We start from the raw sequence: 22110 nt of genomic DNA, 5'->3' as shown, positions 1-22110 counted from the left end.
CTGTGAAATCATCGGACAAAGTCAGCATGGATTTGTGAAAGGAAAATCATGTCTGACGAATCTCATAGAATTTTTTGAGGATGTAACTAGTAGAGTGGATAGGGGAGAACCAGTGGATGTGGTATATTTAGATTTTCAAAAGGCTTTTGACAAGGTCCCACATGGGAGATTAGTGTGCAAACTTAAAGCACACGGTATTGGGGGTAAGGTATTGATGTGGATGGAGAATTGGTTAGCAGACAGGAAGCAAAGAGTGGGAATAAACGGGACCTTTTCAGAATGGCAGGCGGTGACTAGTGGGGTACCGCAAGGCTCAGTGCTGGGACCCCAGTTCTTTACAATATATATTAATGACTTGGATGAGGGAATTAAATGCAGCATCTCCAAGTTTGCGGATGACACGAAGCTGGGTGGCAGTGTTAGCTGTGAGGAGGATGCTAAGAGGATGCAGAGTGACTTGGATAGGTTGGGTGAGTGGGCAAATTCATGGCAGATGCAATTTAATGTGGATAAATGTGAAGTTATCCACTTTGGTGGCAAAAATAGGAAAACAGATTATTATCTGAATGGTGGCCGATTAGGAAAAGGGGAGGTGCAACGAGACCTGGGTGTCATTATACACCAGTCGTTGAAAGTGGGCATGCAGGTACAGCAGGCAGTGAAAAAGGCGAATGGTATGCTGGCATTTATAGCGAGAGGATTTGAGTACAGGAGCAGGGAGGTACTACTGCAGTTGTACAAGGCCTTGGTGAGACCACACCTGGAGTATTGTGTGCAGTTTTGGTCCCCTAATCTGAGGAAAGACATCCTTGCCATAGAGGGAGTACAAAGAAGGTTCACCAGATTGATTCCTGGGATGGCAGGACTTTCATACGAAGAAAGACTGGATGAACTGGGCTTGTACTCGTTGGAATTTAGAAGATTGAGGGGGGATCTGATTGAAAAGTATAAAATCCTAAAGGGATTGGACAGGCTAGATGCAGGAAGATTGTTCCCGATGTTGGGGAAGTCCAGAACAAGGGGTCACAGTTTGAGGATAAAGGGGAAGCCTTTTAGGACCGAGATTAGGAAAAACTTCTTCACACAGAGAGTGGTGAATCTGTGGAATTCTCTGCCACAGGAAACTGTTGAGGCTGGTTCATTGGCTATATTTAAGAGGGAGTTAGATATGGCCCTTGTGGCTACGGGGATCGGGGGTATGGAGGGAAGGCTGGGGCGGGGTTCTGAGTTGGATGATCAGCCATGATCATAATAAATGGCGGTGCAGGCTTGAAGGGTCGAACGGCCTACTCCTGCACCTATTTTCTATGTTTCTATGAGACACTAGACACTAGAATACTGCAGCACAGTACAGGCCCTTCGGCCCTTGGTGTTGTGCTGACCCATATATTCCTTTAAAAAATGTACTAAACCCACACTACCCTGTAACCCTCTATTTTTCTTTCATCCATGTGCCTGTCCAAGAGGCTCTTAAATATCCCTAATGTTTTAGCCTCCACCACCATCCCTGGCAAGTCATTCCACAATCCTCTGTGTAAAAAATTTACCCCGATGACTCCTCTAAACTTCCCTCCCATAACTTTGTACATATGCCCTCTGGTGTTTGCTGCTTATGCCCTGGGAAACAGGTACTGGCTATCCACCCTATCTGTGCCTCTCATAATCTTGTAGATCTCTATCAAGTCTCCTCTCATCCTTCTACGCTCCAAAGAGAAAAGTCCCAGCTCTGCTAACCTTGCCTCGTAAGACTTGTTTTCCAATCCAGGCAACATCCTGGTAAGTCTCCTCTGCACCCTCTCCATAGCTTCCACATTCTTCCTATAATGAGGTGACCAGAACTGAACACAATACTCTTAAGTGTGATCTCACCAGAGATTTGTAGAGTTGCAACATGACCTCTCGACTGTTGAACTCAATCCCCCTATTAATGAAGCCTAGCATCCCACAGGCCTTCTTAACTATCCTATCAATCTGTGCAGTGACCTTGAGGGATGTATAGATTTGAACCCCAAGGTCCCTCTGTTCATCCACACTCTTAAGTAGCTGACCATTAACCCAGTACTCAGCCTTCTGGTTTGTCCTTCCAAAATGCATCACCTCACACTTAACCGGATTGAACTCCATCTGCCACTTTTCTGCCCAACTCTGCATCCTGTCTATATCCTCTTGTAACCTTCGACTGCCTACAACTCCATCCACAACTCCTCCAATCTTTGTGTCGTCCGCAAACTTACTCACCCATCCTTCCGCCTCTTCATCCAGGTCATTTATAAAAATCACAAAGAGCAGGGGTCCCAGAACAAATCCTTGTGGCACTCCAGTAGTCACTGACCTCCAGGCAGAATACTTTCCTTCCACTACTACCCTCTGCTTTCTTCCTCTAAGTCAATTTTTTATCCAAACAGCTAAGGTTCCACTGATCCCATGCCTCATGACTTTCTGGATGAGTCCTTCGCAACCTCACCTTTTCAAGGGCCTTTTCACTTGTGAATACTGAAGCAAAGTATTCATTTAGGACCTCCCCAACCTCCTCCACCTCCAGGCACATGTTGCCTTCTTTATCCTTTAGCGGCCCCACATTTATTCTTGTCATCCTTCTGTTCTTCACATACGCATAGAACGCCTTGGGGCTCTCCTTAATCCTACACGCCAAGGCCTTCTCATGCCTGCTTCAAGCTCTCCTAAGTCCTTTCTTAAGCTCCTTCCTGGCTACCCTGCATTTCTCATGAGCCCTTCCTGCTTCTTATATCTAACATATGCTTCCTTCTTCCTCTTGACGAGTTGCCTCACGTGTTTCGTCAGCCATGGTTCTCTTTTCCTACCATTTTTTCCTTGATACAGAGGGACAAACCTATCCTGTACCCAGCACAAGTCGTCCCTAAACTTCCTCCACATTACTTCTGTGCTTTCACCCTTGAACATCTGTTTCCAATTTACTCTCGCTAGTTCCTGCCTCATCCCTTCATAGTTAGCCCTTCCCCAGTTAAGCACTTTCCCATTTTGCCTGTTTTTGTCCTTTTCCATAGCTATGCTGAAGCTAAGGGAGTTGTGGTCACTCTTACCAAAATGCTCCCCCACCAAGAGGTCTGCCACCTGACCAGGTTCATTACCCAGAACTAGATCCAGTATGGCCTCTCCTCTCGTCGGCCGGTCCACATACTGTGTCAGGAATCCTTCCTGAACACACCTGACAAATTCAGCCCCATCTATCCCCCTTGCAGTCAGGAGGTGAAATCACCCATAACTACAACCCTGTATTTCCTGCACCATTCTAAAACCTGCCTGCTTATCTGCTCCTCGGTATCCCGAGGGCTATTTAGGGGCGTATAGACTACTCCCAGCACAGTGATTGATCCCTTCCTATTTCTGACTTCCACTCACACCGACTCAGTGGACACTCCCTCTTCAGCGTCCTCCCTTTCTATAGCCGTGATACTATCCCTGACCAGTAATGCTACTCTCCCCCCCACCCCCGCCTTCTCTACCTCCCATCCTATTCCTTTTAAAACACCTAAACCCCGGCACCTGCATCAGCCAATCCCGCCCTTCCTCCAGCCAAGTTTCAGTAACGGCCACAACATCGTAGTTCCATGTACTGATGCATTCTCTTAAGTTCATCCCCTTTATTCCTAATACTCCTAGCATTGAAATAGACGCATTTCAACCCCTCTAACTGGCTACATTTATGTTTTGTCCCCTGCCTGTCCTTCCTCACCAACTCAGAACACATGGCATCATGCCCTTGTCCTTCTACCTTAATCTCTACACTCACATTCTGATTCCCACCCCCTGCCAAACTAGTTTAAACCCTCCCCAACAGCTCTAGCAAAAGATGTGGAGATACTTCCACTGGCGGGAGAGACTTGGACAAGGGGACGCAGTTAGATGATTGGCGGCGAGAAATAAGTTAACTATTGCCATGTGCTGCGATCCAGTAGAAAGCTTGTGTTGGATGCTCTGAATCCGGTTTAATATCCCTGGCATATGTTGTGAAATTTGTTGTCTTTGCATTGTAATACATAATAACTAAATTACAGTAATGTATCTATAATAAAACTTAAATAAGTATTGCAAAGAGAGGAGAGAAGAAAGTAGTGAGGTAATGTTCATGGGCTCAATGTCCATTTAGACATCGGATGGCGGAGGGCAAGAAGCTGTTCCTGAATTACGTGTGCCTTCAGGCTCCCGTACCTCCTCCCCAATGGTACACGTATTGGGCATTGAGGGTCCTTCATGATGGACGCCACCTTTTCGAGGCATCGTTCCTTGAAGATGTCCTACTGCCCATGATGGAGCTGACTGAGTTCACAACTTTCTGCAGATGATTTCGATCCTGTGCATCAGATAGTGATGTAGCCAGTTAGGATGCTGTCTATGGTACATTTGTGGATTTTTTTTGGTCTTCTGTGACATGCCAAATCTCAAAGTCCTGATTAAGTATCATCATCGATGTGCCTTTGATATGTTGGGCCCAGGAGAGATCCACAGAGATACTGACGCCCAGGAACTTGAAATTGCTCACCCTTTCCACTTGATCCCTCTGTTAGTGCTTCCCTTACTAAAATCCACAATCATTCCTTGGTCTTACCATTGATACAGATTGCAGTGCGTTGAGGTAGGACGTGTTAAAGCAGAATAAAATAAAACGTAACAGTTACAGAGCGAGGCAAGATCGTACCGAGGTAGATTGTGAGGTCAAGAGTCCATCTTATCAAACTATTTGATAGTCTTGAAGATCTACCAGTTTCTGATGAAAGGTCTCTTCCTGAAACATTTATTCCCCCACATAGATGCAGCCTGACCAACTGAGTTCCTCCAGCAGTTTTTGTGTGTTAGTCTTAAAGATTAGCTTTATTTGTCACATGTATATTTGGGTGTCAGGGCAGAGATACATCTCCTCCAAAGGAGGTGTAAGGCGCTCCTTCCCTCCGCTGGCCTGCAGGTCACCCTGGGGCAAGGTGTAGCACCTGCTTAGCCCCCCCGATCGGGGTCACGTGAAGCCACGAAGGCAGCTGGTGCATATCACAAGTCCTGCTTATGCAACCACAGACGCCAGGCAGACAATCTCTGAAAAGTATTGATGGGATCACCCGTCTTGTAAAGACACTGCCCAGAAGAAGGCAATGGCAAACCACTTCTGTAGAAAAATTTGTCGAGAACAATCATGGTCACGGATTGACGGTGATTGTCCACGTCATAAGAAATGGCGCATAACGAACGAACGAACATAGAAACATGGATGTGCTGGGAGAAGCTGGCAAATGTCTCCAAGTTCCAGCACTAACACAGCTTGCCCCCTGTTCAAAGTAAACTTATTATCAACGTGCATCTTTGTCACTATACACTACCCTGAGATTCATTTTCTTGCAGGTAGTCACAGTACAGCAAAGAAATACAATAGAATCAATTAACAGAAACACTGACAAACAACCAATGTGCAAAAGGAGGCAAACTGTGCAAATAAATAATATTACTGAGAACATGAGGTGTTGAATCCCCGAAAGTGAGCCAATAGGTTGTGGAGCTGGTTCAGGAGCCTGATGGCTGGCGGGTAATAACTGTTCCCAAACCTGGTGGTTCGAGACCTGAGGCTCCTGTACCTCCTTCCCAATGGCAGCAGCGAGAAGAGAGTGTGGCCTGGATGCTGAGGGTCCTCGATGAAGGTCCTCAATAGTGAGGAGGACTTTTCCTGCGATCAGCTGGGGGAATCTCATTGAAACCTATCAAATATAGAGTGGCTGTGGAGAGGATGTCCAGGTCTAGGGGACACAGCCTCAGAGTGCAAGGATGCCTATTTTGAACAGAGGTGAGGAATTTCTTTAGCCTGAGGGTGAATCTGTGGAATTCATTGCACAGATTTGGAAGCCAAGTCATTGGGTAGATTTGAAGTGCAGGTCGATAGGTTCTTGATCGGAATCAGGTTTAATATCACTGGCATACATCATGAAGTTTGTCTTTGTGCGTCAGCAGTACATTGCAATATGTAATAACTGTCAATTACAGTAAGAAGTAGCCGGCTGGTGGCGTGGTGGCATCTGCGCCAGACTTTGGAGCGAAGGCTCTCGAGTTCGAATCCAGCCGGCTCCCTGGCACGCTTTCCATCCGTGCTGGGTTGAGCGTCGAGCTAGCAACTTGGCCTCATAAAAATAAGAAAGCCTGCTTAAAAAAACGGTGTCCCGATGACTCCACTCGGAGTTAAGGGCTTTCTTCTTCACAGTAAGAAGTGTGTGTGTATATATAGAGTTAAGTTCAAATAGAAATAAAACATAGTGAGGTAGTGTTCAATGCCCATTCAGAAATCTGATGGCAGAGGGGAAGAATCATTGAGTGTGTGCCTTCAGGCTTCTGTACCTCCTCCCTGATGGTAGCAATGAGAAGAGAGCCTGTCCTGGGTGATGGAGGTCCTTAATGATGGATGCCACCTTTTTGAGGCATCGCTCCTTAAAGATGCTGGGAGGCTAGTGCCCATGATGGAGCTGACTGAGTTTACAAGTTCCTGTGCAGTGCCCCCTCCCCCATTAGTAAGAGCGTCAAAGGTTATGTGGAGACTGCAGGAGAATGGGGTTGAGAGGGTTAATGGAATGGCAGAGCAGATTCGATGGGTCAAATGGCCTAATTATTTCCTGTGTCATGAACTGAAGTGAAGGGCAATATATTTTTGAAAGGTGAAGGAAGTGCAGGTGATGGAGAAATGGATCAGAAGAGGAGACACAAGAATGTGCAGATGCTGGAAATCTTCAGCACAAACTCAGCGGGTCAGGCAGCGTCTATGGAGAGGAATACCGAGCTGACGTTTCGGGCCGAGACCCTTAATCAAGACTGGAGGGGAAGGGGGGAAGGAGCCAGAATAAGGTGGTGTGTGGGGAAGGAGGACAAGCTGGCAGGTGAGGGGGGCATTGAACGGGGAATTATGTAAGAAGCCGGGATGGGATCGGTGGAGCAGTCAAACTGAGGAACTCTGGAATAAATGGGGAACAGAGGGAGGAAGGTGACGGGCAGTTCGTGAGGATGGGGTAAGGGGTGTCACGGGGGTGAGGGAAAACACAATGCTGGGGGAGGCGATGGTGTGAACTGGCGGGGCAGGCTTGAGGGGAAGAGTGGTATTCATTTCTTGTATTTTTACAAAGTTGTTCTCTGTGCTGAGCAGAGACTCACGGGGGAAATGGTTCCCTTTGCCCCCCCTTGTAAACGGGAGCTCCCTCGTTAGCAATGCTGTCCAATAGTTTGTGTGGCCCGGCCCTTTTGGAGGCCGAGACACTCTCGTGACACACGATGTTTTGCCACAATACAGTTTCTGAAGCCTGTTACACCCCCTCAAGGTATTCCTGGTTATAGAGTCACACAGCACAGAAACAGGCCGTTTGGCCCAACTTGTCCATGCCAGCCAAGGATTCCCATCTACGCAAGTCCCATTTTCCCATGTTTAGCCCACGTCCCCCTCAACCTTTCCCATCCATGGCCCCGTCCAATTGAAATGTCCCCAATGTAGCGGCTGGTTCTTTGTAAGTTGATATTTATGTCTCCGTGTACCGCTGCTGCGGTATAACACATTTCACATCAGTGGTAATAAATCTGATCGACTCCTGTGTGAATGTTGTGTCAAGGCAAGGGTTAAGTGTGCAGAGCAGATCTTCCCTTTGCAGAGGGCCTGAGCCAGCTGGCATACTGAGACAAAATAAGGCTGTAATCCGAGGAACTCTGCAACTGAGGGACAGTGAGAGCAAAGGTATAGGAGCAGAATTTGGCTATTTGGCCCTTTCAGTCTGCTCCGCCAGTCCATCCTGGCTAATTTATTATCCCTCTCAACCCCATTCTCCTGTCTTTTCCCTGTTAACCCATGGATGCCCTGGCTAATGAAGAACCTATCAGCCGCCACTTTAAACATACTGAGTCCTGGTCTCCACAGCCATCTGCGGCAATGAATTCCACAGATTCACCCCCCTCTGGCAAAGGAGATTCCTCCTCATCTCTGTTCTAAATAGACATCCTTCTCTTCTGAGGCTGTCTCTCTGGTCCTGGACTCCCCCCACCCCCCCCCCACAGTAAAGGAAACACCCTCTCCATGTCCACCTTATCCAGGCCTTTCAATATTCGATATGTTTCAATGAGATCTCCCCTCGTTTTTCTAAACCCCAGTGAGTACAGGCCCAGAGCCATCAAATGCTCTGATACCTGAGGGAGTCGGTAATCCCAGTATTCCAAAGTCCGAGCGGGTGAGCCCCAGGACCTGAGACCTCGCTCCCTGCCTGCTTTCAGGCTTTCGCTCCATTCATTCGGGCCGGTTTACTGAGCAGGTTTCAGGATCAGCTGTATTAGTGCTGATAGATGCCGTGAACTCTGTGATATCGTGTAGCGTCTTTAACTAAGCTGGGCGTGTCCCCCTTTCCTGACACTCCTCCTCTGCCACCTGTCCCACACCACATCCTGGCCATTCCCAACACCCTTTGCTCCTGCCAGATGTACAAACCTGCTGTCTGCTCCACGTTGACAAATATGTTGTGCTAATGTCTAACTATATATATACACGCCCAAGACTCTTGCACAGTACTGTAGCGTCAGATTAGCAGCATTCCCAGGAAAACACAAACTAAATCACGCACAGTTTAACAGTCAATTTCAGTGCAGGGCGATTGGCCGGTGCTTTTACTAATCTGGCACCACTCGTCACAGATAGAATGTAGAGCAGCACGAGACGTGGTGGAGAGGCTTCCCCCTGGAGGTACCACCGTCTGGTCCGGAGGGATACAGACTCAGCCGCTCTGTCACTGGGCACCGGCCTCCTCACCATCAAAGTCCCAAGTCAATTTATCATCAATGTGCACGTGCATCACCACACACAACCCTGAGCTTCAGTTTCTTGTGGGCATACTCTGGGAGTCTACAACATAGTGACTGTAACGGGGTCAGTGAACGATCAACCAGAGAGCGGACAACAGCAAAGTGTGCAGTGCGAGTATAAATAATCACCGATGAGCAACGAAAGCGTGCGATAAAGAGCACTTGAAGTGCAGTCGTTGGTTGTGGGAGCATTTCAGTGATGGGGTGAGTGAAGTTATCCCGTTTTATTCAGGATCCTGCTGGTTGAGGGGTAATAACTGTACCTGAACCCGGTGGTGTGAGTCCTGAGGCTCCTCTACCACTGTCCTGATGGCAGCAGTGAGACGAGAGCCTGGCCTGGGTGGTGGGGATCCCGATGTCGGGTGCTGCTTCCCTGTGGCAGCGTTTCGTGTAGATGTGCTCAGTGGTTGGGAGGGCTTTAGCCGTGAGGGATGGGCCGAACCTATTCGTTTTGGTTGGATTTTTTCATTCAAGGGCATTGACGTCTTCAAAAAGCATTACCTCAAAAGGGTGGCAAACATCATTAAGCACTCTCTCCCCACCCCCCACACCACCACCCAGGACATTCCCTCTTCTCAGTACTACCATCAGGAAGTACAGGAGCCTGAAGACACACACTCGATGTTTTAGAAACAGCCTCTTCACGCTGCAATTAGATTTTTGAGTGGTCCATCAACTAGTTTTTGCTCTCTTAGCCTACTTATCTTGTTATATAACACTTATAACCATATAACAATTACAGCACAGAAACAGGCCATCTTGGCCCTTCTAGTCCGTGCCAAACGCTTACTCTCACCTAGTCCCACTGACCTGCACTCAGCCCATAACCCTCCATTCCTTTCCTGTCCATATAGCTATCCAATTTAACTTTAAACGACAACATCGAACCTGCCTCAACCACTTCTGCTGGAAGCTCGTTCCACACAGCTACCACTCTCTGAGTAAAGAAGTTCCCCCTCATGTTACCCCGAAACTTTTGCCCCCTAACTCTCAACTCATGTCTTCTTGTTTGAATCTCCCCTACTCTCAATGGAAAAAGCCTATCCACGTCAACTCTATCCCCCTCATAATTTTAAATACCTCATTCAGTCCCCCCTCAACCTTCTACGCTCCAAAGAATAAAGACCCAACTTGTTCAACCTTTCTCTGTAACTTAGGTGCTGAAACCCAGATAACATTCCATTAAATCTCCTCTGTACTCTCTCTATTTTGTTGACATCTTTCCTATAATTCAGTAACCAGAACTGTACACAATACTCCAAATTTGGCCTCACCAATGCCTTGTACATTTTCAACATTACATCCCAACTCCTATACTCAATGCTCTGATTAATAAAGGCCAGCATACCAAAAGCTTTCTTCACCACCCTATCCACGAGATTCCACGTTCAGGGAACTATGCACCATTATTCCTAGATCCCTCTGTTCTACTGCATTCTTCAGTGCCCTACCATTTACCATGTCTGTCCTATTTTGATTAGTCCTACCAAAATGTAGCACCTCACATTTATCAGCATTAAACTCCATCTGCTATCTTTTAGCCCACTCCTCTAACTGGCCTAAATCTCTCTGCAAGCTTCGAAAACCTACCTCATTATCCACAACGCCACCTATCTTCGTATCATCTGCATACTTACTCGTCCAATTTACCAACCCATCATCCAGATCATTAATGTATATGACAAACAACATTGAACCCAGTACAGATCCCTGAGGCACACCACTACACACCGGCCTCCAATCTGACAAACAGTTATCCACCATTACTCTCTGGCGTCTCCCATCCAACCACCGCTGAATCCATTTTACTTGTAATTTGTCATATCTGTACTGATTCTGGAAAAAGAGGAACAGTATTTTCAGCCCAAGATGTGTGTATCAACAGTTCAAGTTTTATGCAGCTGTATCACCCTGACCAGCATGACATACCACCGTCTTTTTCTCTCTGTGAGCTGCGGATCTGCACCCCAAGAACAGAGGCAAGTTTATTGTCTGACACACAAGTCTATGTGTGGTGAGAAACTTCCTTGCAGCAGCATCACAGTCATAAATAGCACTGTGCAAAAGTCTTAGGCATATTGAGGGAATGCAGTGTAGGTTCACAAGGTTAATTCCCGGGTGAAGCTTTCTTCACCACCCTATCCACGAGATTCCACGTTCAGGGAACTATGCACCATTATTCCCATGTTGTCATATGTTGAAAGATTGGAGCGACTGGGCTTGTATACACTGGAATTTAGAAGGATGAGAGGGGATCTGATTGAAACGTATAAGATTATTAAGGGATTGGACATGCTAGAGGCAGGAAACATGTTCCCGATGTTGGGGGAGTCCAGAACCAGAGGCCACAGTTTTAAGAATAAAGGATAGACAATTTAGAACGGAGTTGAGGAAAAACTTTTTCACACAGAGGGTTGTGCTTCTGTGGAATGCTCTGCCTCAGAAGGCAGTGGAGGGTGATTCTCTGGATTCTTTCAAGAAAGAGTTAGATAGAGCTCTTAAAGATAGCGGAGTGAAGGGATAAGGGGAGAAGGCAGGAAAAGGGTACTGATTGTGGATGATCAGCCATGATCATCAGTGAATGGTGGTGCTGGCTTGAAGGGCTGAATGGCCTACTCCTGCACCTATTGTCTATTGTCTATATAAATATAGTTAGGGTGTCCAAGCCTTTTGCACGGTACTGTAGTAATTTTATGTACTGCTGCTGCGAAACACAAATTTCTTGACACACGTGAGTGATGATAAACCTGATTCTGATATGGGTCTATTGTGGACTGAGAGTGGGAAGAGGGCAGGGAGAGGGGAATCATGCTTGGGAAAATGGGAAGGGAGAGGGAAGCACTAGAGAGACATTCTGTCATGATACCACTCAGGCTCAGTTAACTCACGTTCGTCTAGGGGGAGCTACCTTCTGCCCCACCAAACAGTATAATCGCGTTTGTGTGGATGCTGTGTAATGTACCCCTGGGACAAACCCACAACATAAAATATCAGACAGTACACAATATGCGATTAAATGATTACACTTTATAACTCTTACTTTGGCTATGTGGTTAGCAGAGAAACAGAATATAAAAGAAAAAGGCTCCACTTTTAATAAAATAGTTCATGCACAATAAATCTTTGGAGCTCATGCAGTAGGTATTCCTCCACAAACAACCTCTGCCGACACTCAGACCCTCGGGTTCCAGTCTCCGCCATCTGGTGGTCTGCCAGCACTCTCGCCCCTGGCCTTCCTCTCCTTCCTCCTCAACTGAAAGCCCCCGACATACAAGAAAGAATAATGAATAACATGTCTCCCATTGGTTAGCTACCCGTTGTCTGTACAGGTCGACCTTCACTAATCCAGCACCATTGGGACCTGAGGAGTTCCGGATTAATGAAAATGCCGAATTACAGAAGGATCACATTAAACATAACCAGTGCCCGATTATCGAAGGAACCGGATTACAGGTAGTCAGATTAGTGAAGGTCGACCTGTAGTTATAACCCAAACATTGCTGCTACAGAGAAACCATTACATCTGCAGTTAGCATTGCAGAGAAGCCATTACATTAGCCTAACAGTTAACATTACTGAGAAATCCTACAATTGCTTGGAATCAAATGACTTTGCCTGGTGTCTCAGGGCTGGGTGTGTCTGTGTCTGCACCTGTACCATCCCCATTCTCTGACACTCCTCGGCCACCTGTACCACACCGCACCTCACCATTCCCAACATCCTTTGATCCTGCCAGATTTACAAACTTGCACTCTGCTCCACGTTGACAAATAACGTTGTGCTAATGTCTAGCTATATTTATATATGTACTCAAGGCTCCTGCACAGAACGGTAGTATCAGATTAGCAGCATTTGCAAATAACGATGAAATTACACCAACTTTTATTTTTAGAAGTCAATTTCAGTGCAGGGATTGGTCGGTGCTTTCTCGCGTGTCAAAGAGTTTGACTTCCGGCGACAGAAACATGAGCTTCTTGTTAGCACTGGGTCAACTAATGTTGGAAGTGAGAACTCTTTGTAAACTTGCTCAGTAAATGGCCTGATGAAAGAATGGAGGAAATTTAACAACATCATCTTCACCCTGTAAAAGCAGAACAATTTCTCCAGGGGAGTGCAGTGTGAATCAGAATTAGGTTTAATATTACCGGCATACGTCGTGAAATTTGTTAACATGGTGACAGCAGTACAATGCAATATATGATAAATATAGGGGAAAAAAAATAAGTGAATCAGTTACAGTAAGTATGTATATGCATATTCAATAAAAACAGTGCAAAGAAACAGAAATAATATATATTAAAAAGTGAGGTAGTGTTCACGGGTTCAAGGTCCATTTAGGAATCGGATGGCAGAGGAGAAGAAGCTGTTCCTGAATTGCTGCGTGTGTGCCTTCGGTCTTCTGTACCTCCTTCCTGATGGAGTGGAGGATATTTACTTATCAGACCACAAGATACAGGAGCATAATTAGGGCAACACACGCAAAATGCTGGAGGAACTCAGCAGGCCAGGCAGCATCTTTAGAGAAGAGTGCAGTTGAAGTTTCAGGCCGAGACCCTTCAGTAAGACTGGAGAAAAAAAAAAGATGAGGGGTAGGGTTAGAAGGTGGGCACACCCTCAGACTAGAAGGACGTCTCTTTAGAACGGAGATGAGGAGGAATTACTTTAGCCAAAGGGTAGTGAATCTGTGGAATTTATTGCTACAGTTGGCTGTAGAGGCCAAGCCATTGGATATATGGTATTGAACACAGAGATTGATAGATTCTTGATAGTAAGGTGGTCAAAGGGTCCGGGGAGGTCGGAGAAAGGGGGTTGAGAGGGATAATAAATCAGCCGTGATGGAAGAGAGTTGATGGGCAGAATTGCTCCCATGTCTTATAGTCTTAGTTCTGGGGCAGTGGAGGCTGAGGGGGCACCTGATAGGAGGCATAGGCAAGGTAGGACAGTCGGAACCTTTTTCTCAAGGTAGAAATGTTGAATTTTAGGTGACATACATTTTAGGCTAGAGGTGGCAAGTTTAAAGGTGTACGAGGCAAGTTTATTTTTAAACACGTGGAGTTATAGAGCACTACAGCTCAGAAACAGGCCCTTCAGCCCATCTAGTCTGTGCTGAACTGTTATTCTATCTAGTCCTATCAACTGGCACCAAGCCCACCATGTGCCTATCCAAACTTCTCTTAAATGTTGCATTCAAAGCCGTGGCCACCAGCTCCGCTCACAGCTCATTCTGCACTCCCACCGCGCTCTGAGGAAAATTTCTCCTCAGATTTCCTTTTAAGTACAATGTTTATATTTCACTTTAGCCTATGACCTCGAGGTCTCTTTCCCCAGATGTCAGTGGAAAAAGCCTGCTTGGATTTACCCTATCTATACCCCTCATAATTTTGTATGTCTCAATTATATATAAACACACACACACACACACACACACACACACACACACAGAGGCTCTTTGACAGGAACATAAGTGATAGCAAATTGGTGAGAGGGAATGGTAAGGTTGATCTTGGAGTAGGTTAAAATGTCAGCACAACATTGAGAGCCAAAGGGCCTGCACTTTATTGTATAGTTTGTCTTCTTTTCTACATTGGTTGTTTGTTGGTCTTTATTTTTGAAAATTCTTTTTTTTCCTGTAAATGCCTGCAAGAAAATGAATATCAAGGTAGTATGTGGTACTATACAGTTTTTTAAATACAGGAATGGAAACGGGTGTGATCTTCTGCTAATGAAGCCCATTCACTTCAAGGTTTGATGTTTTATACGCCCAGAGACACACCCGCACACAACTATTGTAATGTGTGGTTACTTAAGTTACTGTCGCCTTCCTGTCAGCTTGAACCAGTCTGGCCATTCTCTTCCGACCTCTCTCATTAGAGGTGTTCTTCCCCACAGAACTGGCGCTCACTGAGTGCTTTATATTTTCTGCATAATTCTCTGTAAACTCTAGAGACTGTTGTGTGTAAAAATTGCAGGGGATCAGCAGCTACTGAGATACTCAAACCACCCCATCTGGCACCAGCAATCATTCCATGGTTTAAGTCACTTCAATCACATTCATACCCCATTCTGATGTTTGGTTTGACCAACACCTAAACCTCTTGACCATGTCTGTATGTTTTTGTGCATTGAGTTGCTGCCAGATGATTGGTTTGATTAGATATTTGCATTAACAAACAGGTGTACATAATAATGTGGCCACTGAGTGTGTATGTACTTTGATGTATAGGGCAGAGTATTTCTTTATACATTCACTCTTAGTTGTTCCACAAGTGCTGCCTGCTCTTCTGATTGGTTAATCAGACAATGTGCCTGCTCTCCTAACCTCCTTCCCTGTGGTTCGCCCAACAGAAATGCGAAGGCTTGCTTCCTCCAGTGTTCCGCACGTTTGCCGTCGACCCCCAGATCACCTCCTTCGAGGTCCTCCAGCACATCCTCATACGAGCCTTCGATTTAAGTAGGTGAGTGACAGCAGACCTGGATCCATTGGTGTCCGGAGGGTGATGAGGCAGTCCCTGCTCGCTTGGGCGGAGTTAGTCCATGCACTCCACATCCGCCACATTATCTTTCCCCTCATTTACAAGTCAGGAGTGTGATGGGACACTCCTCTTTCCTGGGTGGAGTTAGTCCATCTACACCACATCCGCCACATTACCCCACCTGCAAGTCAGGAGTGTGATGGGACACTCTCCACTTTTCCTGAGTGGAGTTAGTCCATGCACTCCACATCCGCCACATTACCCCACCTGCAAGTCAGGAGTGTGATGGATTCCCTACAGCAGAAGGGCCATCTGTTCCGAGGAGCTTTTCCTTCATAGCAGGGAAAGATGATTAGCACGCTGTGCGTTCCTGCACCTCTGCTTCACTCCTCCATTTGTTCTTGAAACCCTGCCGTCTATAAATGGTCACATCCACCCCCTGGTTTCATCCTAGTGGTTAAATCTCGGGGGTGAAAAAGCCACGAGCTCCAAAACTACTGTACTTAAAGTATCGTGTTCAGTTCTGGATTTCTCATAGGAAGGATGTGGAAGATTTAGAGAGGATGCAGAGGAGATGTACCAGGCTGCTCTCTGGATTAAAGAGCACATATTTTGCAGAAAAGTTGAGTGAGCTAGGGTTTTTCTCTTTGGAGTGACAGAGGATGAGAGGCGACTTAATGGAGCTTCAAAGTTCAAAGTGAATTTATTATCAAAGTATATGTACAACCTTGAGATTCGTCTCCTTACAGCCACAAAACAAAGAAACCCAATCTCACCCATTTAAAAAATCTGTTAAGCACCTAATGTGCAAGAAAAAAAACAAATTGTGCAGGCAATAAAAGTAAGCAAATAGCATCCTGAACTGAAGTTCACAAAAGTGAGGCCACGGCTCATTAGTTGCCAGTCACAGCCTCAGTAAACCCTGCGAGCAGCGAGCTGAACACCAGCCTGTCCCTCTCCTCCGGCCCCAACACCCTGACCTTTTCAACCTTACCCAGCACTTAAATTGGTCAAACCTCGGCTTGCTCCTCGCTCTCAGGCCCGGGTCAAACGACCTCGTCTCTGTCCCTTCGAATCTCCTCTCCAACAACCAAACACTGGCTCGTTCCCAGCTCTCAGACCTGGTCCCTGCCGCCTCGATTTGGCCCGTAAGCACCACACGACAACCGCCCTGCACCTTTGAGACTTCAGTTCACACCGCAAAAATGCCAGGTCGTACAGGGGGTTCAAAGGCTCCACTCCAAAAGGAAAGTTACAGGGGTATATGATAACACTAGACAACAAATTTTTTTGAAAGTGTTGCTTCCTCAAAATTTTATTGTTTTGTTTATGATAGACCACTTGAAGCTGAACACAAATATAATTTCAGACTTTGTATCACGTAGGAATTTGGAGAAACGTGAAACTAACTTATTGAATTTAATGCGTTAATTGCAAACCATGCTGACGCTTTGCGATTCAACTGAGCTAAAAATGTTTTGTTGATGATCTTCATTTGTACTCGGTGCCTGAGGCTTCTCGCTTAAGTGTCCAAAAATAATCAGCCAGCATTGATGGATTCCAGTTGCCCTGATACCGTTTCTCCATGACCGCAATGTCCTGGTGAAACCTTTCACCATGCTCATCACTGACAGCACCAAGATTTGCAGGGAAGGAGTCTAAATGGGAGTGCAGGAAATGAATCTTTAGTGACATGTTGCATTTCATGGTTTTGTATACTTGAAGCACATCATCGGTCAGCTGTACATAGTCTGGCGCCCTGTAGTTGCTAACGGAAATTTTCAGCAATGCCTTCCATGTGATTTTCTCCGGTCCCACTAGAAGTTCTTCAAATTGCCTGTCATTGATGACTTGATTGGTTTGTGGACCAACAAAAATGCCTTCCTTAATCTTGGCATCAGTCATTCTGACTTGAATTAGGAATGGAAATAACAAATATAGGCAACTTCTTTAAAAAAAAATGGTGTGTGATACAGAAATTGCATGGTGATTTTCATGATCAGCAGCCCAAAGTCCATATGGTACACCCAAAAGTACTCAGGAAGCAAAATCTTTGTTGTCCAGTGTAATGAGGCATCGATAGCATGGTATTGGCTCATCATTGTCACATGTACCAAGATAGAGTGAAAACCATGTATTCTGTTCATACAGATCAAATCTTTACACAGTCCATTGAGGTAGAACAATGTAAAACAATAATTGATTGCAGAATAAAGTGTAACAGCTATAAAGAAGGTACAGTGTAGGTAAACAAGATGTAAAGTCATAAATAGGTACTTTAAGGTCGAGTCCATCTTATGGTACTCATTATCATCATCATCATTATGTGCCGTGTGATACGACATGAGTAACGGTGGTCTCCATGGCCACGATCATTCTTGGCAAATTTTTCTACAGAAGTGGTTTGCCATTGCCGCCTTCTGGGCAGTGTCTTTACAAGGCGGGTGGCCCCAGCCATTATCAGTACTCTTCAGAGATTGTCTGCCTGGTGTCAGTGGTCGACTTGTAGTATGAACCAGCTGCTCATCCACTACCTGCCCCCATGGCTTCATATGACCCTGATCGGTGGGGGGGTGGGGGGCTAAGCAGGGGCTACACCTTGCCCAAGGGTGACCTACAGGCTAGCAGAGAGAAGGAGCACCTTATGCCTCCTTCGGTAGAGATGTATCTCCCCACTGCCAGCCATCTTATGGTACTAGGGGACCATTCAGTAGTCTAATAACAGCAGGGTAGCAGCTGTCCTTGATCCTGGTGGTACGTGTTTTCAGAGTTTTGTGTCTTCTGCCTGATGGGAGGGTTTAGAGAGAGTGACAGGTAGATGCTGCTTGGATTAGAGAGCATGTCTTATGAGGAAAGATTGAGCGAGCCAGGGCTTTGCTCGCTGGAGTGACGGAGGATGAGAGAGGTGTACAAGATTATCAGATAGAGTGGACAGCAGTGGTGGTTGCCAATTCTGGAGGTAGTCCGCTTAAGGTGAGTGGAGGAATGTTTAGGGGAAAAGTCAGAGGTAGGCTTTCTCTTTTTACATAGCTGTAAGTGCATACCCAGGGTGGTGGTGGTAGAGACTAATACAACAGGAAGGAAGGGTGAGATTGTTCTTGGGCTAGGTCGACACACCATCGTGGGTCATAGGGCCTGTGCATTACTGTTTCATGGAAAGCAAAGTCTCTAGGGTCCCTGCTGTGATCTCTGGGTTCCCATGGGGTCCTAGGCAGTTGTTCCCTGTTGTGGGCATTCAGGGTGACCTCTTTACTGAACCCACCCCACCTCGGCGCCAGAGGGTGTAATTCTGGGAGGAGATTGTACCTCAGTCCCACTTCCCTGTAGGCAGCCTTCTGTTCTCCCGCTGCGCACTAAAGATGCTCTCTAATCCAGGCAGCATCCCCCGGTAAATCTCCTCTGCATCCACCCCGGATATTCTCTCTTGTCCCCTCTCCCATCGGTTTGAAAGCACATCCCACCAGGCAAAAGGACAGCTTCGATCCCACTGTTAGAATTATTGAACGGTTCCCTAGTACGATGATGAAAGTTGCCGTGCTTGGCAGGGCATGGCATGGAGTTGCAGCAGTTGGTGGGTCGGGGAAGACACCCGAGCCTCCGGGGGATGGTGGGCTAGGGCATCCCCATGCAGTTGTGCGGAGGCTGCTGGAGTTTGAGATCGAGAAAGGAGTCTTCCAGCACCCCCCCCCCCCACTCATTCAGCAACTCCTCCCAAAATCTCCATCCGCCACGGCCCTGCTAGATTCCTCCCCCCTGCCCACATGCTGTCCCTGTCCAAGGCCTGTGACACCAGACCTGTGTCGTAGCTCTGGATCATTCCTAACTGAGCTGCTGGTTTTTGTCGAGAGATCAAGGTGATGGTCGGTCCAATCAGACCCCTCCCAGGCCTCTGTGGAACAAGGTTGGGTTGAGCTGATAACTGGGAGGGAGTTGGGGGGTGGGAGAAGAGGAGAGAATTGTCTCCAGCTGGCATCTCTCGCAGGCCTGTGTTCCCTCAGCGCCTTGCAGCCTGGCACTCCGCTGGGGCCCCTCCCAAAGTGTAGCAACACCTCTGCCGCTCTCTTTCGAAATGCCCCCCCCCCCAATCATTGTTAAACCTTGTGTGTTTTCTTCCAGCAGCAAGAAGAACTTTATCATTAGCTATCTGTCGCCGGAGAAGTCTTCCCAGGAGATGTACCTGTCCCTACAGTCAGACTGGGACCTGGACGTTGCCTTCAGCAGCCTCTCACAAGCTTACCTGCAACTCAAAGTCGACATCAAGCCTTCCGAGGACAGTGAGTAGCCCTTTTCACAAAACTACGAATGTTTATTAACTCACAAAATACAAACAATAGGGGGTTTACAAGATTGTTAACAATTTAAAATTAAAATATGGTTATTACTATAATTGATTCCAATTAATTGGGACATGTACAATTTGGCCCAATTAACCATATAACCATATAACATACAATTAGCCAAAGTTCTGTAGGAATAGTTAAAAAGTTATCAAAAAATACACAAACTACCATTTAACGGAGTAACAAATTATATATTTAAATAAAATACAGAACAAATTAGAACACTGACAGTGCTACTACTGTACTATAAAACTGTATTAGTTCCTAATAGTTATCGACGGAGAATTCATTTTGATGTGTTCTTCTGATTGGTGTAAATTAACAAAATCAGCACAGAAACCATGTGCAGATAATTGCCTGCCTTCATACAATGTTTTCAATGATTGCATCCTCTAAATCTTCATTTTCATTGTAACATTCAAGATGGTTGTCAATACCTTCAAATTCTTCTGAGTTCTCAACTTGTTGAAGTAGTGAAATCGTTTCATTTCCTCTCCCGGCTGTTTCTGGCATCTCCAAGCCTGAATACTTGAAAGCGCAGTGAGCAAAACAGTTCTGAATGATCTTACTGTTTATTAATAGCCAACGGTCAGTGACGAAAAGTGCTGCTTTTTGAACACAAACATACCAAGTGTTTGTATTTAAAAACTGTTTGCTGTAAGCACAGTGTGATGCCCAACGACCACACAGCATACGTGCTAGTTCGAAACCGCTTGGCAACAGTCTCTTGCCCCAATTAAACAGCATAGTGTCCCAAATAAACAAAACGAATCTTGGCAATATTTTCAATTTTGTTCGTTAAGAGCTGATAGCCCAGCTCACCAAAATCCACTGTATCTATAAAACACTCGATTCTCTGGGCACCGTTCTCCCCCACTCTACCCATAGCAATTGCATGCCCTCTCTTTGGGGGTGCTCGGGCACAAAAGTAATCACAGAAGAGAGGCAAGCATTCAGCTCGTATAGAGCCTTCGACTGCCCGCTGCCTGGCCAAGTACATCCTTGCTTTCATTTCCTGGATCTCTTGAAATGGATGCTAACATTGCATTTGTCTTCCTTACTACCAACATATCCCACTAGTTAACAAAAGAAGTGAAAGAATACAGGGAATTACCTGCCGGTTAGATTAGTAAATTGGTTTATTATCATCACGTGTACCGAGGTACAGTGAGAGACTTCGCTCCTTGCTATCCAGACAGGTCACTCCTGTGTATCACTGTGTTAAGGTAGGTTAAGAGAAACAACAACAGAATGCAGAGTAAAGTGTTACAGTTTCAGAGAAAGTGCAGGGCAGGCTGAAAATAAGTTGTGAGGGTTATGATGAGATGGGTTGAGAGGTTAACAGTCCATCTTGCCGTACGTGAGGACCTCTCGACAGTGTTACAACAATGGGGTGGAATCTGTCCTTGAGCCCGGTGGTACATGTTTTCAGGCTTTTGTGCTTCTGCTCGATGGTTGAGGGGAGAGAACATGCAGGGTGGGTGTGGGGGCTTTGGTCTGGTTGGCTGCTTTTCCAACGTGACGCGAATTGTGGGCAGTCAGTCTAGCGGGAAGTTGGTTTCCATGATGTTTTGAGCTGCGCCCACAGCTCTCTGTCGTTCCTTGTGATCATGGGCAGAGTAATGCCCACAACTTCATGCAATCCCATCTGTAACTAGGCAACAAGTTCATTTACCTTGTTCTGCATGCATTCAAACATAACTCCTTTAATCCTATATTCATCACCCTCTTCAATTTTGTTGGCTTGAACCAGTCTGGCCATTCTCCTCTGAACTCTCTCATTAACAGGGCGTTTTCGCCCACAGGGCTCACTGGATTTTTTTTTTGTGTGTGTTTTGCTCCATTCTTTGTAAACTCGAGAATGTTTTGAGTGAATATCCTGGGATGTCAGCAGTTTCTGAGACACTCGACCTCAGCAATCATTCCACAGTCTAAGTCACATTCTAGTTTTTGGTCTGAACAGCAACTGAACCTCTTGACCATGTCTGCGTGCTCTCCTTCATTGATTAGTTATTTGCATTAACAAGCGGGTGTAGCTAATAAAGTCGCAGCTGAGTGTGGAAGACTGCAGAGCAAATGGCATTAGTATGAGGTACTTGAAGGTCTGCATGCAGATTGCAGGCAAAAGGGTCTGCTTCTACGCTGTGAAAAACAGAGAAACTGTGGCTACATCAAGAGAGTATGACATCAAAGACTCTTTAGCAAGGCCGCTGGCAAGGTCTGGAGGGTTGGACAGCATGGGTTTCAGGGTGAGATGGGCAGCTGGGTACACAATTGGCTTGGTGCTAGGAGGTAGAGGGCATTACGGAGGGGTGTTTCTCAGACTGGAAGTCTGATCAATAGTGTGCTGCATATAGATCAGTGTTTGTCAGCTATGTTAATGATTTGGCTGCAGTATAGCAGGCCTGCGAATGGCTCCAAAACGGTGAAGAGGGTTGTCCAAAGTTATATCGGCCCTT

General features: G+C 46.1%; 1 protein-coding gene across 1 annotated transcript in view; it reads left to right on the top strand.

Annotated features, from left to right (window-relative positions):
- tbc1d25 (TBC1 domain family, member 25) overlaps nucleotides 1-22110 on the top strand; it is a 37298-nt gene that overhangs the window by 4139 nt on the left and 11049 nt on the right. Inside the window, exons 2-3 of the mRNA XM_063035553.1 lie at nucleotides 15184-15293; nucleotides 19431-19585. Of these exons, the coding sequence (XP_062891623.1) occupies nucleotides 15184-15293; nucleotides 19431-19585 (265 nt within the window). The remainder of the gene's footprint in view (nucleotides 1-15183; nucleotides 15294-19430; nucleotides 19586-22110) is intronic.

Source organism: Mobula hypostoma, chromosome 28 (assembly GCF_963921235.1).
Source record: "Mobula hypostoma chromosome 28, sMobHyp1.1, whole genome shotgun sequence".
NCBI classification, from domain to species: Eukaryota; Metazoa; Chordata; class Chondrichthyes; order Myliobatiformes; family Myliobatidae; genus Mobula; species Mobula hypostoma.
The sequence above is the reverse complement of the archived record's forward strand: the minus strand, read 5'-3'. Positions and strand labels throughout refer to the sequence as shown.